We start from the raw sequence: 21,492 nt of genomic DNA on the forward strand, positions 1-21,492 counted from the left end.
ACTAAATCCCATTTTTAAATTTAAACTCACTTATCTCACTCCGGATGTAGATTGAGAGACTTCATCTAAACTGAAACATGATAGGGCTCTTCTCTTCCCAGCCATGAGGTGTGCAGGACATTTGGATATTTGTCCAAGACTTGAGAACTTCCATCAGTAAAGATTGCAGTATTTACCAGGTGTTTGTGTTTAATGAGCAGGGGGTAAATACAGAAATGCACAAATTCACTCCCCATGTATCAGTCTGTCCCAGTAGCTTACTAGTATCACACTGAATATTAATCACAATGTGAAATGCTTCACCAACAGGAACATTGCAAGGAACTCATGTCCCAAACGTGGAATATTGCATATGAGCCACAGTAATCTGCAGTTAGCCGAGTCTCTGCAGTACAGACAGTGATCTGGCCCAGACTCCCTTGAAGAGTTCTCCAATCTGAACTAGACCTGAACCTGATCTGACCACCTGCCCTTGTCTTGAAGCCTCTCCTTTGCAACATGTTTTTCAGTAGACTGGAGCGGACGTTAGGACGTTAGTCAGCTGCTCAGAGTAGAGGAGGGAGACCTACTTGGTCCTCTCCCTCGCTTGTCTTTTGTACAATGAAATCATACAGCCATTTCTAGCAGCCATGGTGCAGAAAGATAAGGCACAGTCGTCTGACCCGGTCCCCCGAGTTGGCCTAAGCAATTGTTTCCACCATCCTACTGCAGGATGGCCAAAAAAATACTGGAAGATTTTAGCCGCTCGTTTGACTGTGCGTCCTTATCGTGGTGTTCCCAAACGGCCGTGGCCTAATCCGAGCACCACCGCATGGTGAAGAAGTGCGAAACGTTACTCTGGGAGTGCCAGAGCTGTACCACACAGCACTATCTAGTGATTCAGGAGCACCATTATGCTTCTTGGAAACAGCCATGTGCATTTCGGAGGTGGGTTCATGTCTTCTGGAGATACCAGAAGGTGTTCAGTGTTTGCATGTTAGCTCTCCTCCTGTTTCTGACCCTGGAGCTGTTCCCACTTGACTTAGAACAAAACGTTCCCAAAGCTCTTAATGATCATCTCTGGTGCCCCAAATACATTATATCTATGAAATAACCAATAATAACTAATAACCAATGTTCTTCTTTCTAATATATTAAGTAACAATATATGAAATTCACCTGCACCAATTACTATGAATTTCTATATTAACTATTATATTATAGAGCATGGAATATTATGGACATTGATGTGTTTTATCTGACCTTGATCTCCTGAACTACCCACAGATAACCTTAAACATTTACATGTTCAGCAGACAATTTTATCCAAAAAGACTTACAATTGTGACAAAGTACGATTCAATTAAGCGAGGGGCTAAGGACCTTGCCTTAGTGTTCAACAACATTATCTTGGTGATAGTGGGGCTTGAACTGACAACGTTCTGGCTATTAGTCAAGCGACTTAACCGCTGAAGCTTCCTTACCTTTATCAGATAACACCAGGTGGTGAACTTAGCCACTTTGTTCTGTGGTAAAGTTTCTGTTACCTTATAATTTAATTAGACACTTGCTTAAATGTGCGTTTCCCCAGCCCAATATACTACTGATGGGTGTAATGCTTGGTGTTTCTAAAGTACATTTTCAAAATGTATTATTCTTGGGCTTTTTCCACTGAGCATAAGCTGTGTATCCAGCTATGCGTCCTAATGTACTATACATCCCTATACAGTACTAACAGGTGTGTAATGGGTTACAGTTCCTAGGACATGTTGGTGATGTTGCATGTGTGGTTGTTCTGTGATGTCACTGGAGAGTCACACTGCCAGGACCAAGAGACTGGAGAATACAAACATGTCCCATGCTGCTTTGGTGTGTGTGTATGCTTAAAATGTGAGCAGGATGGTGTCCAGGTGAATGAGCCAGCGTATGTGGGGGTGGAGCAGGAGCTCTGTGCTTTTCCGTGATAAATCGTTGTACACTGTGTTGATGGGGGCAGAATTAACTCTTGTGCTGTGTGTGTTGTGCTGTGTGTGTTGTGCTGTATCTGTTGTACAAGCCTGCAGGACAACCTCACACCACCTGATCCATGTGCAGACATAGTCGTAGGTGGTCAAGTGTGGGATGTGTGCATTTGTAATGTGCATAAAGTTGCAGCGTAAGAAATGATCAATCAGAGCTTCATATCAACAAATCACATAATCACATAAACAGAAACATAATAAAATGGGCCATGTGCAAGAACAGTGCTTTGTAATATTGCTTTCCCTGTGTTGCTCGTGAACATGTTATACTGCTTTCGAACACCTATCATGCAACTTTTCTACCAGCTAGAGAAGTTCGATTCAGAGTTTAAGGCACACTCAATATTCTGCGGGATTAGTGATGGATCTTTTGGGCTATGGATCAATGACATAGTTAACATTATTGATTAGAAAATAATGGATGTGAGGAGTGGATTTCCCATATCCCATAAGGTAATTTTCAGTTTGATAACATGTTTTACCGTGAATAAAATTAAAAACAACAGAAAAACTGTCATTTACACCTTTTATCTGGCAAAGTTTCTTACCATAGCCAGATAATATGGCGGTCAGCTGTTCATCTGTAGGTATGGGGTCAGTCTAAGTTGCTCTCGGGCATGGATTACATCTGTTCTTGGACTACATTGCAGTGTCAGTGGAAATTCTTTTTTTTTTACTTAAGCTTAGGCTTAATTTAGTAAGTCCATCTTGATTTAATCAGTCCATCACTTTGGACAGCGCAAGGCAAGGGTAGTTTTAGGCTTCATGGTAATTTTACCATGTAAAATTTACAAAGCAAAGGTCACACACATATAATATGTATATATATACTGTATACCTTAAAGGACTTTTATCAAATTATGTAAACATTTATTTGGTTTTAATATTTTGATCCGTGCCGACGAATATATTTTGTTTTTTGTATAATTGTTTTTGTAGTCTTCGTCCTTCGTGAGGACAAACGGGCTTCCTCTCCGATCCCACCGTCTCTAGGTCGATCCACGACGTTCCCTCGGAATCCGAATACACCTTTAAATGGAGAGTTTCCTGCTAAGCGGAGGGCGGAGCCGCGCGCAAGTGTGTGAACAGCTCGTGCTCGCCCGCCAGTCGCACGGAGCGCGCGGGTCTATGTGATGTGGACGGGCGCAGCGGGAAAGTGGAGCACGCGCAACCCTGCTGCACGGGCGCAGACCTTCACATCAGCGCCCACTCTCTCCAGATCAACCCAACCAAAAAAACCTTTCAGGAATTTTAATTTATACGGATTATTATGCTTTGGGATATTGCATGCGAAATATGAGGTTAGTCGTTCTTTTTTTTTATTACAGTTAATAAAGCTATAGCGGAATGTTACATTTATAAGTGATTTGTGTTATAACTTGTGAAACTGGACCTACATTGGTCGGTATCTGTTATTGTTCCCACTGTAAATGTCGCCCGTTTTATTCCAGGCGACGGACACGCTCGGTACTTCAGGGATGGGTTTAGGATGAAAGATGTGGGCTGGTATCACGAGTTGCCCTCTCTTGGTAAACATGACCTGGCCATTTGAGTTGTCATCTCTGAAAATTTATTCTTTGGACCGTTTCTCGGTCATTTCCTAGTGTGAAAGTGGATCCACCGGTCATTCGCTGCCAGTTCTTGGGTTTATGGAAAGCGCAGAAGGTGCAGGCGAAGCTCACGACAACATCACTTGATATTGTGTAACCGGTTACAATTCATCATAACAATTCATGTAGAGGAGTTTTAAAATTCAAGGACTTCCAAAAAAAGTTAGAATGGAATAGACATGTTTGGGAGTCCGTCTCTTGGGGCCAGCGTGTTTCTTAATGTGTAAAGTATCACTGAATAATGAATAATGATCTCCGGTTTCTTTGTAGCGAGTCCAAACAAGGTGCACAAATGCCCCAACTCCAAAAACCACCCATGCCCACACCACAGTGCCTATGTTACTGCTTTAACACTTTATCGGTGAATGCACGTTCATTAACACATGCAAACGTGACAATATCTCATTTTTCGTTTAATACGAATTTCCACGTTCACCAGAATTTTTTTTACCCTTATTTGCTTAAATTTAACCTCCAGTATAACGCCAAGGAGCTGCCCCTCCATTCGTGTGCTTAGCGCAGCTCTATTGCTGTTTCTAAATGTATGTAGCTTTAAACCAACTAGGCCTATATCAAATATTTACCTTTACATTTAGTTTATAATTTTGCTCCTTAACTGCGACTAAATAAACCCGATCTTTACCCGATTGCTATCGAAATATCGAATATCATTGTGATATATTAAAATGTACACAAATAAAATGTTTAATTTGAATGGCAAAAACCTAAATTAATGGAATTGATTAAATAACATTGTGGCGCCTTTTAAGCATCCGTTCGTTTAATAACGAATCCGTGTTTTATCGAAGCAAAAATAAAATAAATAAAGTCATATTTATTATTATTATTCTTCTTATTATTTTATTATCATTATAATTTCTCTGTATATAGTTGCAATATATTTTCTTCTGCTTTAAGTGCTCTTGAAAAATCTAGCATCGAGGTAATTACCTCCAATTTATTGTGGTATTGGTGCCATTACCGTTAATCTCAGCAGGACGGACACTGAAGCATTTTGATAAAATTATATATGTGTGGTAAGAGGAATATTTGTAATTATAAAAGTCGATAAAAAAAAATCTCTGATAAAAGCGTGCAATTTGGTCTGAAATAGCACATCATAGTGCGCGCGCGGCCTTACACCCTCAGGTGGACGAAGCCCCCCTCCCTAAAAAAGACAGAAATGAGGGTCGCAAATGCCTTGAATTAACTCACCGTTATGCTTATAAAATTATTTTAAGTGTATTTTCCTTTCCAGGTTTAAATTAATAGAAACGTGTACTACGTGTGTTATCAAATTTTTTTTACCAATACCTCTGTCTGTCTGTCTGTCTGCCTGCCTGCGTGCGTGTGTGTGTGTGTGTGTGTGTGTGTGTGTGTGTGTGTGTGTGTGTGTGTGTGTCGTTTGCATTTGTGGTGCAGCGATTTGGTGACAACTTTCAATCCAGTGTGCGGCCTATTAGTGACCTACTATATTTTTGAGGATTTTCTCTAGGCCTGTCAGTTTCCTTTTCCCACTTTAACATTTGTTCTATTTATTCACTTGGAATAACAGACTAAAATTTTAGTTATATAACCTTAAGCCTTTATTGTACACGATATTATACGTTTAGTACAATTTACGCCTTTATTCTGAATAAGCCCATGCACTGGTGTGATCATAGTGCATGCGTTGTATTATTGAAAATGCAAAAGAAGAATTATAACGGTTATTTAAAAAAACAATGAAATAGTGATACTAGAGTGTACTCTCCAGCGGGTTATAATGTCCGTGACTGGTACCCGTTTGCAGTCATGGGCGCTGGTTGCCAGACTATTATCTAACCTGACACATCACACACGGCCAAGGGCTCTGGAGGTAAAACCAGTTTTTCTAAAATACCATCGCATTTAAAATTGTGACATTTAAAACATTTGAATACGAACTGTCTTTGTATTAAATGTTTTATGGTGATTATAAATAAATTGTAGGCAACGTTATATGTGGATTTTTAATATTCCGATTTTGCAGTCAGTGTGTAAAAAAAATGATGTACACTAGTTTAAAAAAAAAACGCTCATTTAAAAATAGCACTGGTGCCGTTCGTTATGTTTTATTTTGTTCGAATCAAACACTAGTCAGTTTTAACACGACTATGTCGCAGAAAAAAAACAAAACAAAACGTTTTTTAAGGGCGTTGTGTAACATTGTGTATGAGGATACACGGGGTTAAAACGCCAGCTACACCGCAGTGTGACGTGATCACTGTGAGAAGATGAACCTGCCGTAATTCACGTCCTTCACCACAGCAGCACAAACGCTACAATGGCGATGTTAATGCTCTGTTAATGATTTTGAGCTGATGGTCTTGTGGGTCTTGTGTACTGGTGGTGGTAGCAGAGGGGGGCAGTTTGGAGGGTGATGTAATGCGGTATTCGGTTGGTGCAGAGGGTTCCAGCGATTCTGCACGGCTGTTCCGTGCTCTGTGCTGCAGTGTCTCTGACAGGGTGGACCCATCTCGGATCTGGGTCCTCTCCTCCAGACGCCCGCCAGGTGCGGCCAGGAGCCCCGTGTCCGGCGGGCTCTGATGGGCGCTGATGTCATCCTCCTTGGCCCTGCGAGCTACGCCCCCCCCCCCCCCCCCCCCCCCACACCATGCTTGGGCTGCAGCAGCGGGCATGTTGCACTCGGTAGCGCGGGTGGTGCTTTTGCAGCTCCGAAATGGCGCGCACGCCTCCCCGGCCCGCCCACCACCCCCTCCGTCGGCCGAGACCACGTCGTCGGAGCGCCGCGGACGACATTTTGTGGCAGCACCTGCGCTGTCATGGCACCCGCTCGTTCGAGGCACCTGCAGTAAAAATCAGCTTTGTGTGTCTGATGAATGGGTAGGGCCCGCTGTCATTAACATGGCTCGGCTCCCATGCAGCCCCCCCCCCCCCCTTCCTCCTCCACCCTCCCCTCCACCCTCCTGCTCATTGGCTTCAGAGCTGCACCCAAACGCACGTCCTTCTTTCTGGGGGGCGGCACATGGCGTTGTCGGCAGGGCGCGGCGTTCACATATCAACGAGGACAATGATGCGTGCAGTTTAGTCTTTTCACCTCCCTCCCCCCCTCCCTCGATGAAGGCCTTAGCTCCACAACTAGAGCAAACACACACACACACACACACACACACACACACACGCACGCATAGGCTTTGAGATGTGGGCCCGAGCCAACGTGGAGTATCTGTTACCAGCAGCCGATCTCGCTCTCCCCCCGTACTCCTGCTGTGTGAGCGGACCGGGTATCTGGCTCGGCCTGCAGGCATTGTGCAGGGGTTCGGTGGAACGGCGTGTGCCACTAACACTATTGTTCTGCTGTACACACTACCCGTGCATTTGGCAGGCACACCGGCAATATTAGATGGCTATTAGGTTACACCTCACATGTTGCCATGTAACTGGAGCCCGTTGGTTTTTGTGGACACGGTCGTCATGTTAAGAGGAGGCCCAGGTTCACCTGGACTACCTGAAAGTCCTGCTAAGTGCTGCTTAATGGCCACGTTTCTATTCCGCTTGTTAAGTATTCACTGCTTCCACAGGATAATCAAGGTGACAGAACATTCTGCATCTATGTCCTTAATTCAGTCTTTGTATGAAGGAGAAATTGTGTGAGTTCGACTTTTGCACGTGTTTTTATTGCTTTTTAATCTCTAAAAATGGTACTTAATTTTACCTCATGGCATCAATCATCAATACAGATTTCTATATAACAATGCTTTTATCATGCTTATTTATTAATCTTTTAGGTATTTATTTATTTAGGTATCTATGCATAAACACAGTGATATTATACCTTTCACACTCAGGGATATCCAGATAATATTTGCACTCGCACTTTGGAAAAATGCTTTATCTTAGACTCATATGACAACAATGACTGAGAGCAATAAGAGGATGTTTTCACATACTGTAAAGATGTGTGTGTTTCTTTCATATTGTCCTGCATTCAAAACAAGGCATTTGAAATTTGGTGCTGTAGCTGGCATGGGAATAATTGAAGTGCTTTATTCTGCTTACTTAAGTGCTTTATTCTGCTTACTTAAGTGCTTTATTCTGCTTACTTAAGTGCTTTATTCTATTATTTAAGGAAAGAAATGTTAATTTATCAGGAAAAATTACTTGTTTTTGTTTTACAAGTATTAGTTTTTTTAGTGATCACATTATTGTAGACAGGTAATAACAAGTAAACTGATTTATTTAATCAGTTTAAACATGCAGGGAGTCTAAGTTTAAGTTGCATGTTATCGGTTAAACATGCATAGATTCCTAGACGATTTGAAATGCAATGCCTTTTTGTTTTGACAGCTAAAGTTCTGGGGAAAAGACCATATGGACTACATGACTCAGAAGGCGACATGAAGGAGGATTCCCCCAAGTCCAGAGGAGTGAGATCTGGCTGGATGTTTAAGTGTGTGTGAGTGTGTGATCCGTCCGAGACACATTTGAGAGTGCGGTAGCCGCTCAGCAAACACGCCACCAAACTTGCTACCAACGTTTTTGTACTAGAAATTAAAAAAAAGAAGAAACAAACGAAACCCGCACGAACTTTTGTCGCCCGTCAAAGATTAGACGCCTGTGCGATGTGATTGGCCTTATGACTGTTACTTAAGACTGTTCTTCTTCTCTGCTGCCCCCGTCTCCTTCTGGGATATCACTAGTTGTGTGGTTCATCTCGACGTTTTTTTTTTTTTTTTTTCCCGTGCACAAAGTGGGATGTACTTTGGATATACGGACCTCTGAACCAAAGCTGTTTTCAATGGTTTCCTATTGTTCAGGATTATAACTCCCTGTCTCCAGCACTTTCACCATGACTCTGCTCAGATACCCGGTCCAGCTGCAGTTACTGCTCAGCACTGTGCTCGCGCCCTGCCTGGGCCTGGAGTTTGCGGGCGCGAGAGGCCAGTGGGCCCGTTATCTCCGCTGGGACGCAAGCACCAGAAGTGACCTCAGCTTCCAGTTCAAAACGGACGCGTCGACCGCCTTGATCCTGTACTTTGACGACGCCGGCTACTGCGACTTCCTGCAGCTGATGGTGGTGGAGGGCAAACTGCAGCTCCGCTTCAGCATCGACTGCGCCGAGACCACCGTGGTGTCGGAAAAGCGGGTGAACGACAGCGCCTGGCACTTCGCCAGCCTGGGCAGGTACAATCTGAGGACGGTGCTGGGCGTGGACGGGGCCAGCAAGGCGGACGAGGTGCGGCCGCAGAGGCAGTACATGAAAATCGTCAGTGACCTCTTCCTGGGCGGAGTCCCCCAGGACATTCGCACCTCAGCCCTGACCTTACCCACAGCCAAGGACATGCCCACTTTTAAGGGAGTTATCAGGGACCTGAAGTATGGAAACAAGCAGCCGGTTCTCCTCAGCAGTCAGAAAGTGCGTATGGACCTGGAGGGCGTTTGCACTGAGAACCCATGTGAGAACGGAGGGCTCTGTTCCCTCGTGGATGGGGAGCCGTTATGTGATTGTTCCAAGACGGAGTACACGGGCCGGTTCTGCAGCGAAGGTAAAACAATGCAAATCACCGATCCTGACATTACCGTATGCATTACTTTACCACACTACTGAAATCTGCACTGTGACAGAGGAACAAAAGCTAACATGCTAGCTATCTTTTTTTTAAGAATCTTTGTCTACCTTCCTCAGTACGTAGTGCTTTAACCATTGTGCACAACTTGCATTTAATTTTCTTTGAAGATTAATGTAATATTCTAAAATAGGAGTGTTCTATTCCAGTGCCTTTGATTGATAGCTGTTCCTGCTTCAGTATTAATTGAAGCTGAGTGCATTCGCTCCAGGTTAACGATGCATGTGCTAGATTCCCAGAAAACCATCCCCCAGAAACCCCTTTCCCACGCAATCACAAGATGGCAGGTGCCATTCTCTTGTGCTTTTGTGCTGAGAATTACAACTCCGACCGTCACAACTCCGTTCCTCTTTCCCCTCTTCTTTTCCAACAGAAATTTGATTTTGATGAAACGCATTTTGCTTTCAGATGTTTTTGGACAGCCCGCATTTTCGTCTTCTCCGGAGGAGTTCGGTCGTGTGCCATAGGTTGGATTCTTTGTGTGAATCTTTGCAGGCTGGATGCATTAGGCTGGCTGTTAGACTGATGTTTTCTTATCAGTCGGTGTTATTTATTTATTTTTTTCCCTGAAGTAGCCATTTTAGGTCCTCTGGGGATTTTGAGGTGGCCATTTCACAGCTTCACACTCTGCTGTTGTGTCGCGATAATAGAGAGTGAATTTGCTGAATGTATTCAGCTCTTACAAAGGAGATAATTTAGATGAAGAGTGTTCATTTAAGGCACAGCTCCCACCCAATAGATCTTGCTTTATGCTTGAAGGTTCTTATTGATATTTCAATTGGGCAAATTCCGCTGGATGGCTTTGTTTTTTGTGACTTTGGTTATATTGTTTTGTGCATTTTTCCATTTTTCATAAATCTTTAGTTTTAGGCACATATATTCTATGTGTGACTGCTAAAATAATCTTATGAAATCATGACTTTTAAGCTCTTCCCTAAAATGCCATCAGAGCCCGTTTAATGATCACAGCAATTCAAGGTACCTCAAGATTTTTTTTTAATTGGTATCTCCCTGTTCTATTTTGTTGTTACCTTGCTGCTATAATTAAATTGATCCTCTTACTGCCACACAACTCTCTTTATTTGTGTGTGAAATGACTGCTATTTTGAAATGCCTGGAATCAGTGCAAAGAGCCTAGTAGCGAATGATTAAAAGGAATGATTGAAGAGAAGGGACTTGGCCATCTCCTGAGACCTCCGGCTTCTTCCTTACGGAGCGAAGCAGCTTGTTGTGGTGGGTGATGAATTAGTGGGCCGTGTTGGTCACTCTCCCCACTGCAGACACAACCTCTCTGGCACTGTCGCCAACACAAAATGGCTGAATTCAGATTCCTGCTAGTGTACGCAATGTTTGCCTGCCTCGTTTGCTTCATGTGGAGACCTTGTGGTGCAGTGTTAATCGTTTGCGAGGCTGCTTTCATTTGCAGAGGTATGCATATGTGTGTGTGTGTGTGTGTGTGTGTGTGTGTGTGTGTGTGTGTGTGTGTGTGTATGAGAGTCAGTGTCTTTTGTTTTGTCACTATCTGAACAGAGCAGTGCTCCTGCAGAGATTATATCCAGGTCTGCTGGTGGTCAGTTCTGGCAAGCCAGCTGGTCTGAGGGGCCCTGGGCTCAGATTTATGGGCGAGGCGCTGAGTAGAGTTTTAGTCTTGATTTATCGTTGTTGTTCCTCTCCATCTTGTTTGGCTGGCGGGGTCCTGCAGTCCACTGATAGGGGCCAATGCCAGTAAAATCAGCCCTGATGTCTCTGAAGCCCAAGAAACATTGCAGACGATCAAAAAAGTATACATTTCCTCATTTATGGGGCCAAGCACAGTTTATATGGACGCAAAGGAGAGAGTACACTTAAATACTGCCTGAATACTACGTCACAGCTCTCTATCTTAAATACTCTGCCTGAGGGCCTGAATATTACGATAGATCTCTCTCTCTTAAATACTCTGCCTGAGGGTCTTAATACTATGTTACATCTCTCTCTTAAATACTCTGTCTGAGGGTCTGAATACTATGTTACATCTCTCTCTTAAATACTCTGCTGGAGGGCCTGAATATTACATCACAGCTCTCTGCCTGAGGGCCAGAATACTAAGATAGATCTCTCTCTCTTAAATACTCTGTCTGAGGGTCTGAATACTACGTTACATCTCTCTCTTAAATACTCTGCCAGAGGGCCTGAATATTGCGTTACATCTCTCTCTTAAATACTCTGCCGGAGGGCCTGAATACTACGATAGATCTCTCTCTCTTAAATTCTCTGCCTGAGGGTCTTAATACTATGTTACATCTCTCTCTTAAATACTCTGCCTGAGGCCTGAATATTGCGTTACATCTCTCTCTTAAATACTCTGCCTGAGGGCCAGAATACTAAGATAGATCTTTCTCTCTCTCTTAAATACTCTACCTGAGGGCCTGAATACTATGTTACATCTCTTTCTCTCTCTTAAATACTCTGCCGGAGGGCCTGAATACTACGATAGATCTCTCTCTCTTAAATACTCTGCCTGAGGGTCTTAATACTATGTTACATCTCTCTCTTAAATACTCTGCCTGAGGGCCAGAATACTAAGATAGATCTCTCTCTCTTAAATACTCTGCCTGAGGGTCTTAATACTACGTTACATCTCTCTCTTTAATACTCTGCCGGAGGGCCTGAATATTGCGTTACATCTCTCTCTTAAATACTCTGCCTGAGGGCCAGAATACCAAGATAGATCTTTCTCTCTCTCTTAAATACTCTACCTGAGGGCCTGAATACTATGTTACATCTCTCTCTCTCTTAAATACTCTGCCTGAGGGCCTGAATACTATGTTACTTCTCTCTCTCTCTCTCTTAAATACTCTACCTTAGGGCCTGAATACTATGTTGCATCTCTCTCTCTCTCTTAAATTCTCTGCCTGAGAGCCTGAAATGTTCACACTCTAACCTAAATCCTACGTCACATCTCTTTCCATTGAGATCTTGTTTTTTCAGTCGCCCGACCTGACTAAATCTGGGACCATTACGAATGACAATGAATTAAATATATAACAGACGTCTTTTTGCTCAGCAGAAATCTAGAAATCCCATGACCCAGTTGTAACTGAGCTTTGCTCCCAGTAAGTCTTAAGGCTCCTGAGCCTTTGGGAGTGGAGGAAAACACCCTGAATCAGGTCCATATGGCTACACTTAGTCAGCAGAGAGAGAGAAAAAAGAAAAAGAGTCTGTAACGTGTCGAAGAGGATGCATTTCCTTCCAAACCACCAACGGGAACTTCACGCTTCTCTCATGGGGCAGATGGCTAAGATGGCCGCGCGTCTATGTGTCGATGCGGTAGCGTATGGTCCTTGCTCAGCGCGCGAGCCGCAACCATACATCATTTGCGTGTGCGTGTAATCTTTCGGCTTAGAATAACAAACATTTGGCTGCTAGACAAATGCTCAATCTGTCCTCCCATGTGGATGACTTTGGAATTGGAGTGCTGGGTCTTATAGTTAATCCAGTCACTGTTCTGAAATCTAGTCATATGTTTCACACGCTACTTATATGTTTGTCGGATGTGTGCAAAAACAATCATTAGAACATAGGGAGAATTATAGGACACGCCCCCTTACAATACTCATGTTTGTCGGATCATTAGAACGTAGGGAGTATTATAGGACACGCCCCCTTACGATACTCATATGTTTGTCGGATCATCAGAACGTAGGGAGAATTAAAGGACACGCCCCCTTACGATACTCATGTTTGTCGGATCATTAGAACGTAGGGATAATTATAGGACATGCCCCCTTACGATACTCATGTTTGTCGGATCATTAGAACGTAGGGATAATTATAGGACATGCCCCCTTACGATACTCATATGTGTCAGATCATTAGAACGTAGGGATAATTATAGGACACGCCCCCTTACGATACTCATGTTTGTCGGATCATTAGAACGTAGGGAGTATTATAGGACACGCCCCCTTACGATACTCATATGTTTGTCGGATCATTAGAACGTAGGGATAATAATAGGACACGCCCCCTTACGATACTCATGTTTGTCGGATCATTAGAATGTAGGGATAATTATAGGACACGCCCCCTTATGATACTCATGCTTGTCGGATCATTAGAACGTAGGGAGAATTATAGAATTTCTTTTCAACAAGGATGAAATTTTGAGGGGGGGGGGACTTTTTCAAAATCCGGTTTTGGTCCCCCCCAGTTTTTACGGTTAAAACCAAATATTTAAATAGCGACGAATCCATGCCCCCCCCACTTTTGAAATCAAAATTACGTCCATGCTTTTCAAATGTTCCGTTTAATAAGATATACTGTTTTACACTTTCATGTTTCTCTCAGAGGTCACTGCTTATATTTTAATACTCTGGAGAAATCAAATAAACATCCCCAGACTTCATCAAATTAAATTTCAGTAGAACTTCACAGTTTCAGTTAACAAGCCGTTGTCAGATCTCATGGTTTTGACAGAAGAAGCTGTCGCAGTGTTCTATGTTTATCGATCCCTGTAAAAACGAGCCCTCCCCTCTGTGATTTCTCCGGTAAACTGGGTTAGACGAGACACGTGAGAACAGCTGGAGAAGCGGAGGCCACGGAGGAAACGTTAGAGCAGGAGCCGTTACTTGGACAGACGTCGGAAAACCAGGGCAGGATCAGGCTAAACCCGCGCGGCCAACAACGCACATCGAGAGCTGTGCCGGCTTGTCCAGATCTCCCTGCAATCCAGCTGTCTTAATACAGCTTATCGTCCTTCATATCCACGAGGCGGTGTGTTAACATGCCGAGCTGACAGACCCAGGCGTCTGTGCTGTGACATGGCCTGAAAAACGCGAACTCCAAGCGTAGCGCGTCAAGGCAGCAAGCGGTACAGGCCGCAGAACGAGTAGGACCGCAATTGATTTCTAATAGAGCTCTGATTACGGCAAATTAAAAGCACTTAATACAGATTGGCTTCATCCGTTGTTTTTTTATTTTATTTGCCGCATTAATTGCTGTTTGCTCCGTGACTCAAGCAAATATCACAGTGCGCAACTACTCCACAGTAACTGAAGATCGCCTACCATGATATTGACTTTTAGATGAAATGTTAAAGCTACAATATTGAAATACCTCACATGCCTTCGTTTACATCATTTATTTGCTATTGCTAATGTGTGCTTAAGCTTGATAACTAGCAGAACTATTGTTATATATATTTACTCGCAATGTATTGCTAGTTTCTGTGCTGAGAGCCCTTTTCTGGCCGAGCAGTAGCCTATCGTCCACCACCAGCAGATTGATCGCCCCCCCAGCTGCCCCCCCAGCCCTGTTTCATTCTGTCGGGCACTCCTCCAGATGAGGAGCGGACCAGGTGAGTCCGGTCCTGGCAGAACGCACTGGTGTATAGGACCTAGTGTCAGGAGCGAGATGGTGTGTGTCTGCAGTGTGAGAGACGTCCAACAGGCCGGGAGTGCGTGGTCCAGCTCTCCACACAAGCATCAGCGCCTCATAAATCCACAGCCCTCTCTACAGGGAGCAGAGTCTCCTCTGCTTGGATTTATGGCTCAGGTGCGGATGTGGGTTACAGGCAAACGTGTGCAACGTGGGACTAAGGTGTAGGTCTTCCAGGTCTTCCTCTGGTGCTGTGGGTGAAACGCCCCCTGCCGTGACCCCCTCCCCGACCTGGCTGTGGTCCAAACTCCGAGGGGGGGGTCTGCAGGAGGCCATTGAACATGCACGGGGCAGATCCCCCCCACCCCGTGCATGCTGGCAGGTGTGCTAGGGTTTGCATGATGGATTTCATGCAACGGTGATATGAGTGGACTCTAATGGTAGACATCTTTTCTCCTTGTTTCTCTTCCCTTTCCATTCTGTCCTGTCTGCTGCCACTACACCAGAGGCCAACAATATCCCAGGTGAGTTTTCAGGAGCAACTGATTCTAATTTAATTAAACAAAAACTAGAATAGAACCAAGATTATTGTAATAGTTCTCGTTGCATAAATACAAAGCTCTAATATATATCAATACAATTTTGTTATTAACATTTGAATCAGTTAATACAATTCATTGGTTTTTGATGTATGCTATCTTGCGGTGATTATTCCTCCACCCATCTGAGACACACCTCTTCTCTTTCCCTTCTCTCACTCCTCAAAGGCTTGGCGCACATGATGATGGCGGAACAAGGTATGTCTTCCTCCGGCCTCCTCCCGCCCCGTGTTTGTGGGTGGAGTTTGTGCATGCTCAGAGTGCCTGATCTGGGGTTTGCTGTGAGGGGCCGGGAGGGGCCTGGTTCACTGGTGCACTGACTCTGTTTTTTGTTTTGGTCTTTCCTCTTTGCGAACGCCTTGTGTGGATCTCCTCCTCTTTCGCCCCCACACCTCCGCTCCATCTCTCTAGCCAAGAGCAAAGGTACTGCATGCTCCTCTCCTCTTGTGTTGCGTGTCTGGATGGAGAAGTGAAGGTTCCTTCCTTCTTCGCGTGTTGTGTCTCTCCTGATAGCCGCTGTGGTGCCTGGATTGCGTGTGTAATTTAATGATGTTTAAAATGGAGGCCGACGGGCGAAGGCCATCCTGACTACAGGAGTGAACGGACCGAGGGGCCCTGCTCGTCATTCGCACGACTTGTTGGATATAAAACATAATATATTACACACTAGTGATTAGTGTTTTGTCAGAGTCTTCATGGGGGTGCTTGTTGTGACTTAGGTTTCTTATGTGAAACATCTGATATGTTTCAGACTTGGATGCTTTCATGCTTTTTGGATGAGAGGGATGAGTGAGGGATGAGTGAGGGATGAGTGAGGGATGAAAGGAATGAGTGACAGATGAGTGAGGGATGAGATGGATGAGTGAGGTATTTTTAGTAACCAGTGGGGTGCTTTCAGTCGTATCTGGCTGGGTTCTCAGGAAGCTTCCATAGATGAGACCGATTTACTGAGAGAGACCCAGAAGGCTCTCCCACTGCCCACTGTCTGTGTGGAGAGGAATACTCTTTTGGACATCTTCTGGCCAACAGAATCTGTACTATACTGCGGCGTCCGTAATGTGGTGATGGAAGAAGATACAGTCCACTCAGTGATGGATTAAAATCTTATGAAGTACAATTATTGGCACCCCTGGTAAAGATGAGTAACCCTTTTGGTGAATTAGTTTAATCTCACACTATAAAAAGATCCAGCCCTTAATCAGAGTTCTTCATCCTTCTCATGGAATAATTCATTTTATCTTAAATATTAACCACATGTTCCACAACTTCTGGCTTCCTATATGTAATGCTTTGTACAGTTTGCCAATAAAACAGCACTTTTCCTATAGCATCTTACAAGACTGGGGAATACTGAGCAGGGAATTTGTAACCATTCCTCTTTTCAGGATCACTCTGGATCATCCAGGATCTCTCAAAATCATCCAGGATCTCTCCAGATCATCTTCTTGTGCACTCGCAACTAGAATGCACCCACAGGCCTTCTATGGGGTTTAAATAAGAGAATTCAGATGGTCATGACAGATATTAGATTTCGAGTTGAGAAAACATTTGAAACCATTTTGTATCTTTTGGATCATTTGGAAGAGCCAATTGCAGTCCAATTTTTAGTGTCCTGGCAGAGGCAGACATGAAATTCTGGTTTTGCATAGAATGAATCATGTCATTTACCCTAATGAGGTTCCCAGAACCTTTGCCGGAAAAGCATCTCCAGAATGTCAGTGTCATCCAATATTTTTATAGCAGTTCCCTGATTTATGAAGGTCAAATACTATTTAAATTATACAACTGAGAGTTTGATGATTTGCCCCAATAAATATCAAGTGTGTTACTGCTTGAAGGTTCCTAGACACTCTTAGCAACCTCAGTTACATTTTGTTTCTAAGAATGTTTTGGCATGCCAATATTTGTCTTGTTAATAATAATAATAATAATTTTTTGATGAGTGATTTTCTTTCTCAGAATAAGTTAACTATTTTAATTTTCTTATTTTTTCAGTGTGAGATAAAACGAATGAATCTAATAAAAGATACATTTCTTATAACTCTTATAATTTCTTATAAATTTACTCATCTTTGCCATTTTTTACTCATCTGTACTGCAGTCACAATAAATGAGGGGCGGACTGTGTGTGATTTTCAGCATTTTTAAAGAGATTTGAGTCATTTTGTTTGTTTGGGTGCTAGAACCCTCGCCATTTGAATCAGATTGACATAGAGGCTTGGACTCTGAGTTAGATGGACAGAAAGGCTTAGACTCTGTTTGAGTTAGATGGACAGAGATGCTTGGACTCTGTTTGAGTTAGATGGACAGAGAGGCTTTTAGATAGTTTGCTTCGATAATTGTCTGATGGCCTGTTTAGATGAACCAGTTGCAGACCTCAAGGGATCTGTGATACCTTTACAGTGTGTGTTTGTGTTATCCTGTGTGTGTGTGTGTGTGTGTGTGTGTGTGTGTGTGTGTGTGTGTGTATCTTTATGCCCTTTGTGAGACAAAGGGAGAGAGAGACAGAGAGGGAGATGGAGAGAATGGGAGAGGGGCGGAGAAAGAGAGCAGTGTGGAACGCAGCTAAAGTGCTGAGTCACAGTCCAGTCAGTAGGAAGGTGGCAGTCAGACACTACTGTAAATAAAACCTGATGTATTAGTGCATATTTACCAGTGCTGCATCGGTGGTCCTGTCATATTGTAGTCTCGTCTCTGCCACCGTCTGCCTCTCTCCGCCCGTGTCCTGTGTTAAATCCCTCCATGCGACTGGGAACATTATTACAAATCAGCCACGCTGTCTGGCCGAGTTAGGATGACGGGGGCTTCCAGTTAGGAAGCAATTTGCATTTCGGCAGCACCGAACGCTGCTAAAAATGTTTATTCATCTGCAGTCAGTTTTGCTGTCACGCCCACACCCCCCCACACCCCCACCCCGGCTGTCCTCACCTGTCAGTAGCTGTACAAGACATGACTGCTGTCTTGGGAATGTGTCCCTTCCTTTCAAGGCGTGTCCACTGTCTCTCAGAAGTCTCAAAGCTTCCACGAGGTCTGTGATGTATGTTGTGTGATAGCAGCATCACTGTGTTGGAGTGGAGGCTGAATAACTGGCTGTTGAGGAAGTCTGCTGTTCGCTGGGCAGTTATTTCTTCATTTATTTGTTGTGGTCTTTATATCCTGTGTGAGGCTGACTGCATCAGCCGGAGTGCTGATCTCTGGGACGTGTGTGACAGAACACAGGAGTGAACGCATGCAGCACATTCATCTAAGTGGGGTTTCCTTTACAGCCATATTCAAACCTTAGTCTCCAGTACCCAGTACGTCTCTATACTCTACCAGTACGTCTATATACTCTACCAGTATGTCTATATATTCTACCCAGTACTTCTCTATACTCTACCAGTATGTCTATATATTCTACCCAGTACTTCTCTATACTCTACCAGTATGTCTATATATTCTACCCAGTACTTCTCTATACTCTACCAGTACGTCTATATACTCTACCAGTATGTCTATATATTCTACCCAGTATGTCTCTATACTCTACCAGTATGTCTATATACTCTACCCAGTACGTCTCTATACTCTACCCAGTACGTCTCTATACTCTACCCAGTATGTTTCTATACTCTACCCAGTACGTCTATATACTCTACCCAGTACGTCTCTATACTCTACCCAGTACGTCTCTATACTCTACCCAGTACGTCTCTATACTCTACCCAGTACGTCTATATACTCTACCCAGTACGTCTCTATACTCTACCAAGTACGTCTCTATACTCTACCAAGTACGTCTCTATACTCTACCCAGTACGTCTATATACTCTACCCAGTACGTCTCTATACTCTACCAGTACGTCTTTATACTCTACCCAGTACGTTTTTATACTCTACCCAGTACATTTCTATACTCCACCCAGTATGTCTATATACTCTACCCAGTACGCTTCTATACTCTACCCAGTACGTCACTAAATGTACCCAGTACGTCTATATACTCTACCCAGTACGTCTAAACACTCTACCCAGTACGTCTCTATACTCTACCAGTATATTTCTATACTCTACCCAGTACGTCTATATACTCTACCCAGTACGTCTATATACTCTACCCAGTACGTCTATATACTCTACTCAGTACGTCTCTATACTCTATCAGTATGTTTCTATACTCATTATGTCTCACTGGGGCTGCCCTGGGGCTCCTTCCTCTCCTCCTCCTTTCTACTTCTGTTTCTTCTTCTTCTTCTTCTTCTCCTCTAGGTTCTTTTTCATTGCTTCTCTCTCAGTTTTCTATCTCTAGTCATCTGGTTGTTTACGTGTTACTCCCTGTCTCTGTTTTTTAAATCACACAGAGCTGTAGGAAGTGTGTTTCTCAGGACTAAGAAGCAAACTCCTTTAAATATTTTCTGGGGAAGCAGCTTGGAAGTTTATTTCTGCACTTATCTTCTTCTTCAGTGTTGGACACATCTCATCCAGATGTCTGCAGGGCTGATGGCACATATAAACGCTCGTGCTGCTTTTTGAGGTTGGGATTGACGTTTCCAGGTGTGCACACTGAATTCAGAACGTTCTTCAACAAACGACGCGTGCAAACAGAGATCCAGTGATCTGCTTTCCACAATTCCTTTGCTAGTGGAGATTCCCTGTGGTCTCCAACAGTGTGAAGATGTTTGATAGGTGTTTTTTTTCAAGCACGGGAGCAGGGAAAGTTGCTGACCTATCAGAGAGTGGTGCTGCGTAAAACCTTTGTGTAGGCGGAGGGGAGAAAGGAAACAGTGTATCATGGTAGAATGATGATCTCACATGTGAGATAATGAATTGTAGACATTATGCAAATAGTATGCTAATTATCTAATCAGATTTGATTCCATTAGGGATCTGCCCAGCTTGCTTACCTAGAGGTGGCCCTGATTATCAAACACTGGTCATCTCTCTCTCTCTCTCTCTCTCTCTCTCTCTCTCTCTCTCTCTCTCTCTCTCACTCACTCACTCTCTCTCTGCAACAGGGAAAATCTATACACATACAGCTGTATCTGCTCACAGGTTATTGTTTTAAATGTATTTAAATCTGTAAATGAACAGACGCACGCTCCGCACATTCAGAGTTGTGCAAACCTGCATTTTCCTCATTTTTCTGATGTCCACTACTTTAATATTGCTGGCGTACTTGCTTGTGGTGGCCGCCTCTGTCCCTCTGCCGTCCTGTTCGTCTGGACCGTCGGTGCTGGACCGTCCGCGGTGAAGCCGCCCTACACGGCCCTGTCTCCTCCTCCCACATGTCGCAGAATCCGATCGGATCTGCACAAGATGGAATTCGAACGGCACACAGCCCATCCATAGCTCCTACTTTTCTCCTCAAATACGCCAGCGTGCTGACGTTCCGCACGTGTCTAAAGCGGAACAAAGTTAACTATCCATGGTGTATTTTTACCACCGACACATTGTTCCACGCCGGACCCGGCGGGTATGTGCCAGGTGCTCCGATCCCCCCCGCCCTCTTAACGCCCGCGTGCCTCCGGAGCTGCCGGAGACTTTGTCGCCGCCCTGCTGAAGCGAGTCCTGCCCCCGAGGGGGAGGCGGCAAGCGGAGTGTGCGAGACCGAGATAATGAAATCTTCATCACATGTTTGGGAAGCCTGTAATTCCATTTGCCGCTCTAAGCCCAGACTGGCTTTGTTTTCACCGTCACTCAACGCACGGGGGGCCGAGGAGGTGGCTGGGTGCCAAACCTCGCCGGCTGAATGGTTGCACTCATGGCCTGTGCCTTCACACACACACACACACACACACACACACACACAGAAGCTGAACGGCGTGTTCTGCTGAAGAAGTTGGAATGTCCAGCGTCTGGTGAAGGCTGCGTGTGACCCGCGGCGTGATGAGTGTGCTCATGTACTTCATGCCTCAGAGTCTGGGCTGATCAGTACAGGGCCGGTTCTTGAGAGGGCCTGATTGAGCAGTGGTGCGAGACCTCCGCTGATCACCAAAGTGACAGCGCTGCTCGTTTAATCAGGCCTGGCCATGCTGGGGACCCTTCAGCAGAATGACCTCATCACTGCCCAGTCAGGAGACTCCTCCCCCCGCCTGCTTTAACCGAGATGACAGGAGAACTACCCTCATCACCCCCAACCCCCACCAACCAAAACCTGCCTCCTAGCCCCATAAAACTCTATTCACATTTACACACACTCTCACACGTGCACATTTATACCCACCCACCCACCCACACACACACACACGCGCGCGCACACACACACACACACACACACACACACGCACCCTCTTGCCAGAAAACAGTTGCGCCCCTAAGCTCCGTTTCTCCGAGTCAC

The 21,492-nt window shown here is 44.4% G+C and overlaps 1 protein-coding gene across 23 annotated transcripts in view; it reads left to right on the forward strand.

Moving 5' to 3' along the window:
• The first annotated feature begins 3,124 nt into the window (after nt 1-3,124).
• nrxn3a (neurexin 3a) overlaps nt 3,125-21,492 on the forward strand; it is a 263,670-nt gene continuing 245,302 nt past the window's right edge. For 22 of the 23 annotated variants that reach the window (XR_013121942.1, XR_013121943.1, XR_013121944.1 and 19 more), the window contains exons 1-5: nt 3,125-3,301; nt 7,940-9,138; nt 15,084-15,101; nt 15,345-15,374; nt 15,588-15,599. Coding sequence is in view for 20 of the 23 variants with exons in the window: in XM_076978954.1 (XP_076835069.1) it covers nt 8,442-9,138; nt 15,084-15,101; nt 15,345-15,374; nt 15,588-15,599 (757 nt within the window). In the remaining 3 variants the exon portion in view is untranslated. Of the gene's footprint in view, nt 3,302-7,939; nt 9,139-15,083; nt 15,102-15,344; nt 15,375-15,587; nt 15,600-21,492 lie in introns of those variants that run through there. The other variant, XM_076978971.1, reaches the window with a different exon arrangement.

This window comes from Brachyhypopomus gauderio, chromosome 17, assembly GCF_052324685.1.
Source record: "Brachyhypopomus gauderio isolate BG-103 chromosome 17, BGAUD_0.2, whole genome shotgun sequence".
In the NCBI taxonomy this organism is placed as follows: domain Eukaryota; kingdom Metazoa; phylum Chordata; class Actinopteri; order Gymnotiformes; family Hypopomidae; genus Brachyhypopomus; species Brachyhypopomus gauderio.